General features: G+C 35.5%; 1 protein-coding gene across 12 annotated transcripts in view; it reads right to left on the bottom strand.

The window, feature by feature from the left end:
• SLC4A7 (solute carrier family 4 member 7) overlaps nt 1-14,233 on the bottom strand; it is an 89,032-nt gene that overhangs the window by 29,373 nt on the left and 45,426 nt on the right. For 7 of the 12 annotated variants that reach the window (XM_082754579.1, XM_082754571.1, XM_082754575.1 and 4 more), the window contains 6 exons: nt 13,108-13,243; nt 11,963-12,123; nt 9,949-10,137; nt 6,892-7,260; nt 1,257-1,372; nt 515-574 (listed from right to left, as the gene is read on the bottom strand). In XM_082754579.1, the coding sequence (XP_082610705.1) occupies nt 515-574; nt 1,257-1,372; nt 6,892-7,260; nt 9,949-10,137; nt 11,963-12,123; nt 13,108-13,243 (1,031 nt within the window). The remainder of the gene's footprint in view (nt 1-514; nt 575-1,256; nt 1,373-6,891; nt 7,261-9,948; nt 10,138-11,962; nt 12,124-13,107; nt 13,244-14,233) is intronic. The other 5 variants (XM_082754581.1, XM_082754577.1, XM_082754574.1 and 2 more) reach the window with 3 other exon arrangements.

Raw genomic sequence — 14,233 nt, forward strand, 5'->3', positions numbered from 1 at the left:
ACTATATTCTAAAAGACTCCAGACCACATAATCACCTTACTAGGATAACTTATGACAAACATTCCGTGATAGGACATAACTTAACAAATTAAACACAATTAACTAAGGAGAGTTCATGTAATTACACGTGGTTTCTAGAAAGCAATTGGTTATTCCACAGTTGCACAGAATCATAGAATGGCTTGAGTTGAAAGTGATCTTAGAGATCACCAGATTCCAACCCCCCTGCCATGGGCAGGGATGCCACCCACTACATCAGGTTGCTCACCCAACCTGGTCTTGAACATCTCCAGAATCTTTCGTCTTTCATATATGTTCAAAAGCTGTAATTTTGAAAGAGAATTTGTATGTTCATGTTTTCACCCATGAAGAATATAAGAGTTGAAAATCTAAGCTTTTGTTTCTGTACAGAGTTACAGAATAGTATTAGAAAATGGTATAGCACATGAACTCTTTGTCCACATCTATACAAACACGCACAAGCACCAGGTACACTGCTAACTAGAGAACTTACAGATGGCCTCTTGAGTCCCACACCAAGTGTGCCACAACTACAGTGCCAGGAGGCTGACTCCTGCCCAACAGGAGACAAGGCAGGTGTACAGAAGGACAGGCCAAGCAAAAACATAAAAACTGTGACAGAGGATCAGGAATAAATGGCACCTGCCATGATCAGATGAGAACTACAGTGTAAAAGTTACCCTTACTTATACATAATTATTTAACTTGGCAAATCAATTTTCTTAGTGTTGCTCAATAAAGATAACACTACAGACTGTTTTATAATAACAGCCATAATGCAACTTGCCCAGCAAATTTCAATTATGAAAAACATGGAAGGAATTTACAGTAATGAATATTAGCTTTTGCATAGCAAACTCAAACATATAAAACGAATCCCCTTTAAAAGCCTTTTGGAAAAAAAAAAAAAAAAAAGGCAGCCTAGGAGAAACCATTGCAAAACCATCTACAAGGTTGTTTTCAGAAGAGTCTTTATAACAGGTCTGAAAATATCTCCCCCTTCATCAGAAAGTACACAGGCTGCTCTCATTAAGTTACTAAAATACTGAGAAGATCACCAAATGAAATCAAAAGTTCCGTCCCACACAGTTTCAAAACATTTGACACATTTGGCCTCTGCCACATTCTTATACTTGTGCATGTAACTTCTACATAACTAAGACAGCAATAACAACCACCACACTTCTGCTACAATTTTTTCTATGCTAAACACTATGGTATTTAATATTATTTACCTTACTAAAATCAACGGTGCTGTTTTCTCTGCTTCCGCCTGTCCCAGTACCTTTAACATCTCCACTCTTCCCATTGTCTAAATTTCCAGGTGCTGATTGTGGAGATGCTAATAACCCTAGATTAAAATAAAGGAGATAAGTTTAAAATGGTGTTTAAAGTGAACTGAGTATGCAACACTACTAAAAACTCAATGTGGCAGCTTACTTAAAGCAAATGTGCAAGTTATTCAGTAAGAGTGCCCTACATTAGTATCATAAATGCAACGTAACAATTCACTGTGATGCCAAAATAATGACATAATTTAAAATATCAAAGTTAAATGTTGCCTAAATGATGGCCATTTGCAGAACAGTCACCAGAAACTGAGAGACTCTGATTGCCAGAAAAAAAAAAAAGAAAAAAGAAGTTGACGCTAACTGTAACTGCCCCAGTATTTAGTAGACAGCATCTTTACTATCTTTAGAAGCCTCCCAGTACCAAAAGGAAACAACTCTGTTATCTACAATTTCCTGTGTAACAGGTATTTCAATTGTAAAAAGTCTTGGAAAGCCTCAGGCTACAGCTACAAGGAGCAATACCCTGGTAGTTCACTAAACCTGTACAAGCAAACAGGAAGGATATACATACAGGAAGGATAAACAGCTTGCAAAACATAATTTCAGTCAGCATACCTAAGCTCCAACTATTGATCTGCCCACATGATACTATATGAAATGGTCTCTCTAACTCATTAAATCGAGGCACGTACAATGCAGTTATTAGAGTTAAATGTACAGCTTTCTTCTGTCACCTGAACCAAGACACAACAGTTTTATGCAGCTTGCTAAGTCAACAGTGAACTGCAGGTTCAGCGAAGGGCGTGAAAATAAAGTGACCGACGCGTGTTCATATATAGTGAATCCCGTGTTGCTATGGTCATCCCTACCCAACTAGCACTTAAAAGCTGGTCTAGGCATGCATAACCAAACCCAAATCCTATTTTTTTGGATTACAAAGCATTTCCTTATTCAGTTTAATGTGCAGTAAGTGCATTTTGCCTTGCTTGTCCACACTAGACCTTTCAGATGTGGTATTAAACATGCTTCAACATGCTTGCAAAACCACAACTAAAAAAAGCCTGATGTCTAAGTTTTGTATTTCATGCAGAATTTGTGTTTAGATCAAGCATCGCTCTAGTCAAGATAAAACCAAATCCTCCCTGGCTACATTTTGGCTATTGTTCTATCACAACAAATGCACTGTTGCCTCTATCCACATTTATTATTTAGTAATTTGGTGTTATTTAACATTTCAAATTACAACTGAATTCGCTTTGATTCCCAATTTTATCTCCCAAAGACTCTTTCAAAGAGTCATCATCAGTCAAAGACATGCAGGTCCAAGCCTTAAGCATTAATTTTCATTCCTGCAGTTCATAGGAGTATAAATGGTGTGGGTAGTTTTTCCTGAAGCAAAAATTAAATGAAGTTAATAAGCTGTAATTTCCTTTTTGAAACCTAACCACGCACAAGTAATTACCTGACACTATAAATATTACATTCAGTTAGCTAGACCAACAATAATCACATTCAATCCTTCTGCTCCGAGATCTGTTCTTCACAAGAATAACTAAGAGCAAACAGCCACCTGTGAAATTAATTGTTCAAAATATTTAACTGTTTAAGAATTAATGTTAAGATGTGTTTGTAGAACTGGAAATAGAAATATTAAACATTCAGTGCAGAAGAAGAGCAAGGTGGGCATCAAAATACATTTAAACATTTTTCACCTTTTCTCTACATAACAATAAAGGTAACTGAAGATGTATGTAACTGATGAGCAATAATGCATCATTCCACACATTCCACAAATGCTCTGAGATCAAGAGCAAACAGACTAGAATAAAAAGTGAAGTCAATCAAGGAGGAGAATAAAGAATAAACTAACTTAATTCAGTACTATTTGTTATTGAGTGACACTGATTCTTCTACAACACTTCCTTCAAAATTTCCCCAATGTTACAATTAAGTTCACAAGTTTTGTCACTGATACAAGAATATTTGTCCAATCCTAGACTATGTATAAATGTTTTTTCTTTCTGTTGTCCTGTAGCTGAATGGAATACTGTGCTCACATGAGAATACTGCTTACTTGCTTTCAGACATGGAGCAAGTAAGCATGGAGCATTTCCAAATGACATTGCATAGCATAGCATTATGCTTATCAGTCCGTCCAGTATCTGCAGTGAAACTCAGAATAATAAAATATTAACTCTAATAATAAAACAAATCAAATCTCACAGTAATAAAGGCACTTTTTTTTTTTCCTTTCCTTCTCCACTTGGTTAGATACAAACTTGGAGGCTTTTGGTAAAACCAGTACCACCTAGTATTTTTTTTTCAGACAGAAATTCATCTAGTCTTACCAACTACTGATGCACCCATTAAAAATGTACAGTTCTCTTCTTGATGTTGTCATGCAGATGCTCTGTCTGTCTCCTTCAAAAGACAGCAGTGGAACGAGTCTTGAGTAAATCTGGATTAAAACCTTGTAAGATCCCTTAAGTACTTATAACCACACCTTCACTAAAGATTATGTGCTAACTAGACTTACTTGAATACTATGATTACAAAAATTCTAATAGGAATAGTTCACTAGGAAAGAAAAGCAGAGGACATTTGCCTCGTGTCCCTGCTTCAGTAAAAAAGAAAATCATGTTGGGGGAACTAAGATGAGTTCAACACCTAAGCACAGTTGTTCCAATATAATTATGTCTATATAGGCAACATTTATTAAGGAGAAAACTTTTAAAGACCAAGTCACACCATATTTCTGTTTGAGGAAATAATTATTTTTTTTAAATAAATTTCAATGCTGCCTTATATGGAAAAGAATTAGAACGACTTACTCCTAGAAGGCAAACATGTCAAAGTTTTCTGAATTATCTTCATGAAGTAAATTTTAGGAGAAAAGTTGCAGTTATTTTATTCAGTTTTAAAGTACATTTATCAGTGAATTAAAAGTTCTGTAACAGGCTTCTTTGCTGTTATTAAAAAAGTTTAATGTTGCTGGTGAATTAACACTTGATCTTCAGCTGTGGCATATCTCTGTTCTTAGTTCTTCCTATGGAATTCAGTATTCAACAGTTTTGAAGATGGGAAAACAAAAATACATGACAAAAGAAAGAGTTGTTAAGGAAAACCCTTTGCCTGGTTCACTCACTATAAACTAGTGAATGGCTGATGAAAATCAAGTAGTAGTTTGAAAAGTGTGCCTCCCTTCCCTCCTTTTACAGTAACTCACATGAAATTCAGTAACCTTCCAGCTATTTACAAAGTACAAAATAAAAACAATGAAATCCGAACAGCACAAGGCCAAGGACAGAAGAATGCTGAAAAGAAGAAAGCCATCTATTAGCAAATTAAAACACTTCCCAATATTCAGAGAAGGCAAACACAAGTCAATCACAAAGACGTAGAAAAAGTATGCAGGCTGCAATATTCTGGCTTACTAGCAAGGTGATACAGATCGTTATCTTTAATGGAATGGTGTTTAAGGTGTTGGGTTTTTTTGCTTGTTTTTGTTTTGGACAAGGAAGACGACTTCCTCTTCAGGGTTCCCTTCTGAGTTTGATTAGACAGAAGACAAGACAGATTAGTTCAGTTACAGCCCAGAAAGTCACAGTCTGAGAATGTCTTCAAATGCATCTCAAAGGAAAATGTCTTTCTGTGGTCAAATGATTTATTGAATTAAATAAGAGGAAAAACAGAAAAACAAAAATGTCTTCCATTATTACTGGTGTTCTTTCTTTGGAAAGACATTTATTTAATGGATTCACTGGGAAATCATCACTTTCAGATTTTTTCTTTATGAGAAATATCTCCTTGAGGCACAAAAGCAATAGGAATGCGTCTTGGAAATTCTGGTTGAATGCTTTATTAACGTTAATAGTAGTATCAAGTATTTGATCTTCATTTGTTTGCCTTCTCTTGGGTTCTGAAGATCTTATGTCTGACATGCTGTCATTCCTGCCAGATGAGGAGAAAAATTAGAACAGGAAAACTATTTACAAATGTTTTTTGTTTGTTTGTTTGTTGTTTTTGTTGTGTTTTTGTTTTGTTTTTTACTTCTGGTTTTTAATTATCTTTGAAAGGTCATCCATGAGAGAGAATGGTCTTCACAAGAATTCTCTTAATTTCCCAGAAGTAGGGCAGAGAATGAGGTTTTTGTTTGCTCTTCTGAACTGAAGTAAGGATGGGGCCCCTACTCCAACTCAAGACGACAGCCTATAACAGCTTACCATTTCCTTTCTAGCAACTTGCTGCAAAATGTGAAAAGGCAGATAACTGCAGCCTTTTCTGCCAGCTTGTTTTCACTGTTGAATACAACTGTGTGCTCTTGCTTACCCTGAAACTAATCCTGATAAAGAGATGGATAGAGCTGGACGGGTTAAAAAAAAAAAAAAAAATACTTCCACTAAGTATAACCAAATGATGAAACAGATCATATTTTTCACATACCCATACAGTTCATGCACAGCAGCAGTTCAGAGGCAACTATGTTCCAATAATCTTTGAAACCAGTTTTTTTTTTGTTGTTTTTTTTGTTTTAAATAGACATAAGTAGACAAATCTACAAGCTAGATTTTGGCAAGATAAGCTTGTGAAAAAAAAAAAAAAGGCAGGACTTAGGACTTTGAAGTCTAAAAAGCTAGGTGATACCCTTAAAAACAAGGTTTATCCATGAAAATCCTAGTTTCTAAGTAGGTGATGATTTTGCAAAAGAAAGAAAGGATAAAAGCATGCAGACTGTAAGAAACATTTAATAAAACTGACAGAAGAAACTGCCTCAATTCCCCATCCTCTCTCACTATTTATATATATGCCTACATAACTTTTTACATGTAAAAACCAAAAGCCTAGCTAGTCAGCAACTAATAAGTTGTTGGGCTCTGACCTAGATATGCTTTTAATTACCTTAAACTATTTTGCATATCAAACACAATAAAACAATCAGCAACTGTCTGATGCTGAAACACTGCAGTAATGGAAAGCTACCTAGGAAAAGGTACAGGTGAACTCAACCTGACAATTCCAAGCTACCATTTGTAATGGTCCTGTTTCTTAAAAGCCCAAAAGCAAAAATAAAACTGCTGAAATACTTCATGATGATCTAAGACACTCATTATTACAACGGTCATAACTGCACCTTTTTTCTTTTCGTATTTGTCTCTAATACTTCACTATGACTTGTTCTGTAACCAGCACTGGATAACAAACATCGGTGTAAAATACTACTTCATTCACTGACAAAAAGAACAAAAAAACAAAACCTGACAGGGATTGTAGGTGAGTGAAAGGAAAAGGCCACCATTTTTGACATTTTGCTTATGTATTATATATTTTAAAACAAAATTCCTTTTTAACTACACAAATGAAGGTTAAAGAGTTTTTTTGCTAGCTTTAGTTAAAAAGCTAAAAAGTTAAAAGTGCCATACAAGAAAACAGTCACAAGTGAGAATAAATAAAACATGCAGGCAGAGGTAACAGTTAACATAACCCCTTGTGCCCAAGTTATGTGCTAAAAAACATTGCAATGCAAGTGATCCTGATGCAGAGAGCATCACACATGGATAGCTTAAGTTTTGATAGTTGCCTGGTGTTTTGCCAATATTTTCCTCTGTCTTCTTTTCCTGGCTGTCCTGAACTTCTAAGTCCTCCTCAGGTGGATGGATAATTACTGAAGGAATATCATCACTGGCAGAGGACACCAGCAATTCCTTGCCCTGAAGTGAACTTGGCTGGGCACTTGTGGTTGGCGGGTGGCTGCAGGTAGGACTGGAGGGTGGTGTGTTTTGAGGGGTAGTGACAGGGGTTGTACACCTTGAGGTTGCCGGAGTTCCAGCTCTTGAAGAAGGAAGAAGGTAATTGAGAAGAACAGACAAACGGTTTTCTCCTCTCAGGGAAATATTTGAGGCAGAGAGACCTGTTCGCAAAGAGTGGCGGGAGGCTGAAAGGCCTTCCCCTGAGATAAAACAAATGAAACACCATGAGGCTTACATCAGGGAAAAATAAAAAAAATAAAAATAAAAAAAAAGAGAAACAAATATGCATTAACAATTTACAAAGTAAATTGCAAGCTTTATGGGCCAAAAGTGTCATACTCATGCAAGTAAGACAAAAGATAAGAGCAGATCCGATTTTAGACATTAGGTCAGAAATTACTAATAAGTACTAATTAGAACACCAAAGATATGTGGGAGAAGATATTATTTCAAAGTCACCAAGATATTTTTCTTAACATAAGAACAAAACAAAAATATTCTGTCTCTCAGAACTGACTCTTAAAATGTCCTAGAATTTATTCCGTATTACACAGCAGCTACCCCCTAACGCCATCCAAAAAAAAAAAAAAAACAACCTTTAACAGTCATTAGCAGCCAATATATTACAAGACTTCACATTTAACTGCATCTATTATATACGAAGTATTGTAAATTTTTAAGAAGAATTTTTTTTTTAAATGATCATGATCAAACTGTCAAATCACATTAAATACAACTGTCTTCCAACAAAGTTCCCATTTTAATAGGAAGTTTTCTAGCCAGGTGTAGTCTCAATATATAGTTTTAAAGAGGGTACAAAGAGGAGTTACATGGTCCCTTCTCCATCTCTTCTTGCTGTGACATACCAAATATCCCCTTTTTGCCTAAAACCAAAAATATTTCTCCAAAATTCAGTGTCACTTTTCTTGCCCTATCCTGTCTCAATGCCCCACTATTTTCATGTTAAAGAGAACATAGTCTTGTCACAGTTCCTTCAAATTTCTAGTTCTTCATAAAGCAGGGAGAGAGACTGTCAATCTTCATACCGATACTTCCGTTAGAAGGTTTAGTGAAACCATTCCTCCTGTTTACAAATAAAAAAAAAAAAAAAAAAAAAAAAAACACTTCTCCTGGGATGGCAGTCTCTTTTGAGGGGAGTACTGGTTACTTCTCCTACAATCTCTGAAGACCAAAACATGCTGTTTTCACATAATATGCCATCAAGCAAAAAACAGCAAACTAGACACATTTAGTCTCACATTTGTAGTGGCATTATACAGAGACCAACATGCTGGACAACCCTAGAATAATTTGTAAAAAAGAGGCAAAGAAAATATGTTTAGGTACATGTCACATACATTTTTTTCCCTCCTTTAACAGTGGAAGAGTGGGTTCTACAGATAAAAATGGTTTAAAATAAGAACTAAAGCCACAAAGCTCAGCTATCAAAACTGCAGTACAGTGAAGACAGAAGGACCAATAAGGAAAACTGGTTGATTTTGTCTATGTTAATCACTGTGGTAATAACCATTTGACTTGTCAGTATGTTTGTGTTGAATTATGAACATAAAATGTCCTAATCCTAACACACACAGGTGTACAAAGAGACTAAAAAGTAATATGCACTTGTGTTTGTTTTACCAGTTAATAGAGGGCAACTATATTAGGATAAAGAGCAAAATTAACTATCACATGAAAAAATTACATCTGGTTGATACAGATGTCAAGGGATGGATAAAAACCAAGTTTATATTTGAAATTTTCACATTTGCTACACAAAACAAGAAGAGTCAGACGTTATATAGAAGTTACACTCTAAATCAGTCACACTTCCATTCTAGAAAAAACTAATTCTGAAACTTCTGGCGAAATGTTTAACCATGCATCATATATTCACTAGCTAACAATGTGTGTCAGAAAGACTAGGCTAGAGTATACTCCACATATGTATTGAACTTGGATCACCCAACAAACACATAACTAAGAAGAGTAGATGTTCTGAAAAATAAGGTGTTTTCAAAGACTGGAAAGGAACTTCATTGCAAGAAGTTACTCAGGAAATCAGTACTGAGTTTTCACTAGACTAAGAAATTCAACATGAAATTATACATGGCTTAGTTAATGCAAAGCATAAGAAAACACAAAATAGAGAAGGAAATAGAGGCAGTAAGAATAAAAGTAAGCTGCTTTGCAGTATTTATTGCTATCTGCACTTTGGAACTGGATGTCTCAAGTAAATTTATTGACATTCCAGATTTTTTTTTCAGGAATTGGTTCAATAAAAGACTTAGAACAGCCTCTAATTACATTGTGTTTGTTTTTTTCTTCCCCCAGATAGATTGTTCTCTACAACACATGGTAAAAATTAACAGTTTCCAAGGTAAAAGCAATTTCTTCACCATTAGGATGGTGAACTCTTTCTCGTCATATAAACATAATAACGCTGAATTAAAAGTCACTAATTGTCAGCATCGCAACACAACTACAAAGTAAATCTCTTGCATAAAGACTGAATAAGCAAGTACAAGCCACTTGACAAACATATATATTATGCCCCAATGCTGAAATTACTCAAAGATTACACATTTTATTCAAGCACACCCTAAAAAGTATTTCCTAAAAAGTATTAGGACCAACATGGGTCTATTTCTACGCTTCAAAACCATAATGCATGCTACACATACAGGCAGAAGTAAAGCATTTGAGTAAATTCAAAAATAAACAGAAACATCAGCCATAGCTACACATAGCACATACTGTTATCATTAGTTCTTTGCTTATCAAGAAGGAAACACTTATCTGCTAATATCAGCTGAATTTTCCTTCATCTCCCAGTGAGAACATTATTTAACAGGTTAGAATAAATTGGACACTACAACTTATCTCACCATTTCGTTCAAGCAAGTGAGGGTCAGAATGTTTCTTGCCTATATCTGCAAAAGACCGAACCAGGGGAATCCGATTGCTGAATTTTTTCTCGTTCTGATGATGGTGCCTTTTTAGAAGAGCCTCTCTCACGTTCTCCCTTATGGATTCATCCAGCTGGCCAGAAGCAATCATGTTGTCCAAAACCATATCTACATAACAAGAACAACAGAAAAATCAAAATTATATACATATATCAGATCTTTCCTTCTACACACTCTAACACTACAGGTCAACCAAATCACAGGAAAAAAAATAGAATTTATTTTACAAAAAGTACCTTCTCAAAAGCGAAGTCATCTTCAAGAATCTAAATGAAATTTCAAAGATGTCACCAAACAAGCAAATAAGCAATGCACAACATGTGCATCCAAAATACTATTTATTACTAGCATCATTTTAAGAAATAAGTTACTGACTTCACGTCATTCACATACTTTCAAAGAGGAAATGTAAAGCAAATGCTAGTCTCGTCCTCTAACACTGACTAGTCAGCTGTCAACAGCATCAAGTTGTAACGTGCTCTATGGGACCCTGCTTGAGTAGGGAGGTTGGACTAGATCTCCAGGGATCCCTTCCAACTTCCAACCATTCCATGATTCAGAAGGATACATCATCCATATGCTTACAAGAAGCATAGAAGTTTGCATGTCTGGGAAAATATCTGCTGTGATTACTTAACAGGTTTTTTTTTGCTTGTTTACTGTTATTTAGAAACAAACATACATAAACCTGCACAAACTAACATAAAACTATGTGACACACAACTTTTAAAATTCATTGTTCTATTAACTCATGCATGAAGAACCTTGCTGCACTAGTAAACCGTAGGTGCATAGAAATTTTCACACTGAGAAGGGTGACAGCTCAGAATGCCTTACAGGCAAAATCATATGTGGAAAAGTCTGTCAGTGCAGTGCAGCCTCCTTTTAGGATTACTACGCAATGTAGTCTTTTGCTATGGCTTCTCAAAACAGAACTCCTGCCCTGTTTAAGTGAGAACCAAGAATACCTCCTAGGTATTACTAACTCAGGGAACCAGAACGATACATTTATTGCCTCATGCCCTGCCAAGAATTACTATCCTACATGCTTCCATAATGGCACCTAACGTTAACTTCAAACAAATTCACGTGATCTCCTCATAATTTTACAGACTACGTACTAAACAATCTTACTCTGTAAGTCAGGAAAAGAGGAAGGAAATATCAATTTCCTGAGAGGATTTTGAAGACTCAAAAAAAAAAAAATATATCAGTGCCAAAGCTTTTATGCCAAAACACTTTGTCCATCACAGACATGTCAATCAGCCTAGCCTAGCATGATTCCTGAGAAGGCATTCCCATGTGGTATCTGTAGCAAGAGATACCAGGAAAATTACATAAAGCTAGTTAAAAGGCATTCAGACTACGCAGATATATGTATATATGAAAGCTTTCAAAGCTAATTTTATAGTACCCAATATGATCACTTGATTAGTGAGGACACTCAACATAGTAGGGTCAAACAACGTTTACATAGTTTATTTCTGCTCACCTCTTATAAAGGTGAAAAAAATACCAGATGTGCAACACTCAACTGCCCTAATGGCATCAAGTTAACATCAACCAAGTTATGATTAATAATTATGGTACTAAAGTGCACAAATAAGTCCTAAAAATGTTCTGGAAGATACATACATTTAATCTGTAGAAACAAAGACAAAGAACACATTCAGGAATTAGAACATAAAGGTAAAATTTGGGCCTCATCCTAAAATCCATTATAAAGGAGGTCCTATTCATCTAGTGCAGATGCTCATAAGTGAAGCTTGCAAGATCAGCTCTTTATAACCAGAAGAAGAAAACCGCAGTAAGCAAGCACATACCTATTCTTCAGTACAGTGTTTTTAAGAACATAAAAAGACATCATCAAAAGCATTTAAAGTTACAGATTAAAAATTAGGAATAAAATATTTCAAAAAAGTTTTGCTGCAACCTGCTATCTCATCTAGTGTGTTTGCTCTCATGTCCAACATGACCGTCCCATTAAGAATACAGCTTCGTAGTTCAAAGAGACTGTGTAGAGACAGAGTTGCTACGTAAGGTTTGCTCCATCGATCACCTCCATCTTCAACATCCTCTTCAAATTTTAGCCACCTGAAATGTGTACATACACACATTTATATTCTTCATGGAAGACAGACAACTTGGCAAGCAACCCCATCCTTCCCTATGACTTCTAAACAACACAGAAGAGGAAGACCTGTCAGCTCATACTGGTTTTGATTTCTCAAACAATCCAATTAATTAATGGTTGTAACATTTTCATCTTGGCCTTTATCCATGCTCAACTGCTTTAGTTTTTGCCAATTTTGTTTCATCAGGTTTCAACAACACCTGTCTACTCATGAATTCTTATGAACAATGCAATACTTGATCTGCATCTCAGCTGTCTGAAATGCTTGTATACAATATTTGAGTCTCCAAGGATGCCAAGTCAGATGTTCAAGAGTTAGGCAACATTAATATGTTTTACTATACTATTACAGATCTTGATTCTGATTCACAGGTGTGATGCAACTTGAACTTCTGCAAAAGCTAGCACACACTAAGATAATTGGAAGTACTTCATCCAGAAGAATATATTACAGCACATGTAGAAGGAAACAGTTTAACTGATGTTGGCCAAACATAATTGTGGCCTCCTATAACATTCATGCACTCAACTTTGCAAAAAATTAATCAAATACTTCCTAAAAAGAACGTGTAAATACCTAATTTTATTTAGGTTTGAGAAAAAAAAATTACACCAATTTATCACCAATAACAGAGCAAAGATTTCTGAGACAGTAAATACTATGCTACATGGCTGAACACCTGTATTAATAACAAACAGTTGTACCTTTCACAATGCTCAGCATGGTGAGTTTTAGGAAAGTCAACACAGCATCAGTAAGACTGAGGGTCTTTCAACAAAACATATGAATTCTTCCAAAATTAAACAAAAAAAGTTTTAATTTGCTGATCCTGAATTTAACCAACTCTTATAGTTCACAATAATTTTAACTTAGACTTGGTTTGCAGTTCTCTGAAATAAAATCATTAGAAAATATACGTTGAAACAATCTACTTTTAGCTTACCGAGCAGTTTCTTTCCATTCATATTCCTCTCCATCCCTGAAGCAAAGTTCATCCATTTCAGTGAAGAGATCATGGGGAATGTGTTCATCATCATCTTCAGTACCCAGGATAAATTGCACTCGTTGGGATGGCGTGTCTGAAAGAAAATGAGAAAGCCAACAATTAAAAGAACTTGCTTCTATTATGCAAGAAACAAAATGTAATACTTGAATATCCTGGTCTCAGTTAGAAACATGCAGTACAATATTCTCTTCAAGAGGGCACAGAAACAATAGAAACATGGACATCTCTTTAAAAGGAGGCCCTTTTAAAAATTTGCTTTGTTTCTGCAAACAAAGTAACATCTGGAAATTTATGTTTGTATTCTGGTAACACAATTAAGTATTTTTAATTTTTCAATAGATTAACGATATGAAAACATCCTCAGCAAAACCAGTAGGAAAGTTAAAAAAAAAAAAAAAAATCCTGTCCCAAATCCAGTGTATCCTAGGAATCCTGCCGCATCCTTTGTATCTGAAAAAACATCCCAGAAGACAGAAGTAAATTTCTATCTATTTAATATTGCCTGATGCTTTGGAACCTGCAAGGAGACTCTACAAATACATGATCACATAGCAATAATTTGTATTCAGGAAGGTAATGTTTGAAGGTAGATGAAACAAAGAACTGTACACGAACAGTAAAAGGAGGTTCGTCAAAGCGTTCCTATTTGAAAATTCTTTTGTTTCAGGAACTGGCCTTAAATACAGTGTTTTTCTCATCACAGAAACACGACAGAACAGCATGGTATCCACACCCAAAGTAGAACAAATAGTTACCCGTTACACCATAATTTTTCCAGTCATTATAGTACAAGAATAGAAGTAGGTGTGAGGTCTTCAAGAAAATCTACCAAGAGAAGTGCCCACTACTTTCATTTTAGAGAATATGGCAAGTCATTTCTTGCTGACAGAGGGGTGAGGGGATGGGGGAATCCAGAACTAGAACTCAGGAGGCAGTACAGTCTCTCACTATAAGTAATGGACAGGTGAAAGGGTGGAGTAAATGGATCAAATGGCAAATGCCTTTTCACAGCTGTATCTATAGTTTTCTCTGCGTCACTCAGCACTTTTGAAAGAAATGCAAG

This window comes from Aythya marila (assembly GCF_965140915.1).
Source record: "Aythya marila genome assembly, chromosome: 2".
In the NCBI taxonomy this organism is placed as follows: Eukaryota; Metazoa; Chordata; class Aves; order Anseriformes; family Anatidae; genus Aythya; species Aythya marila.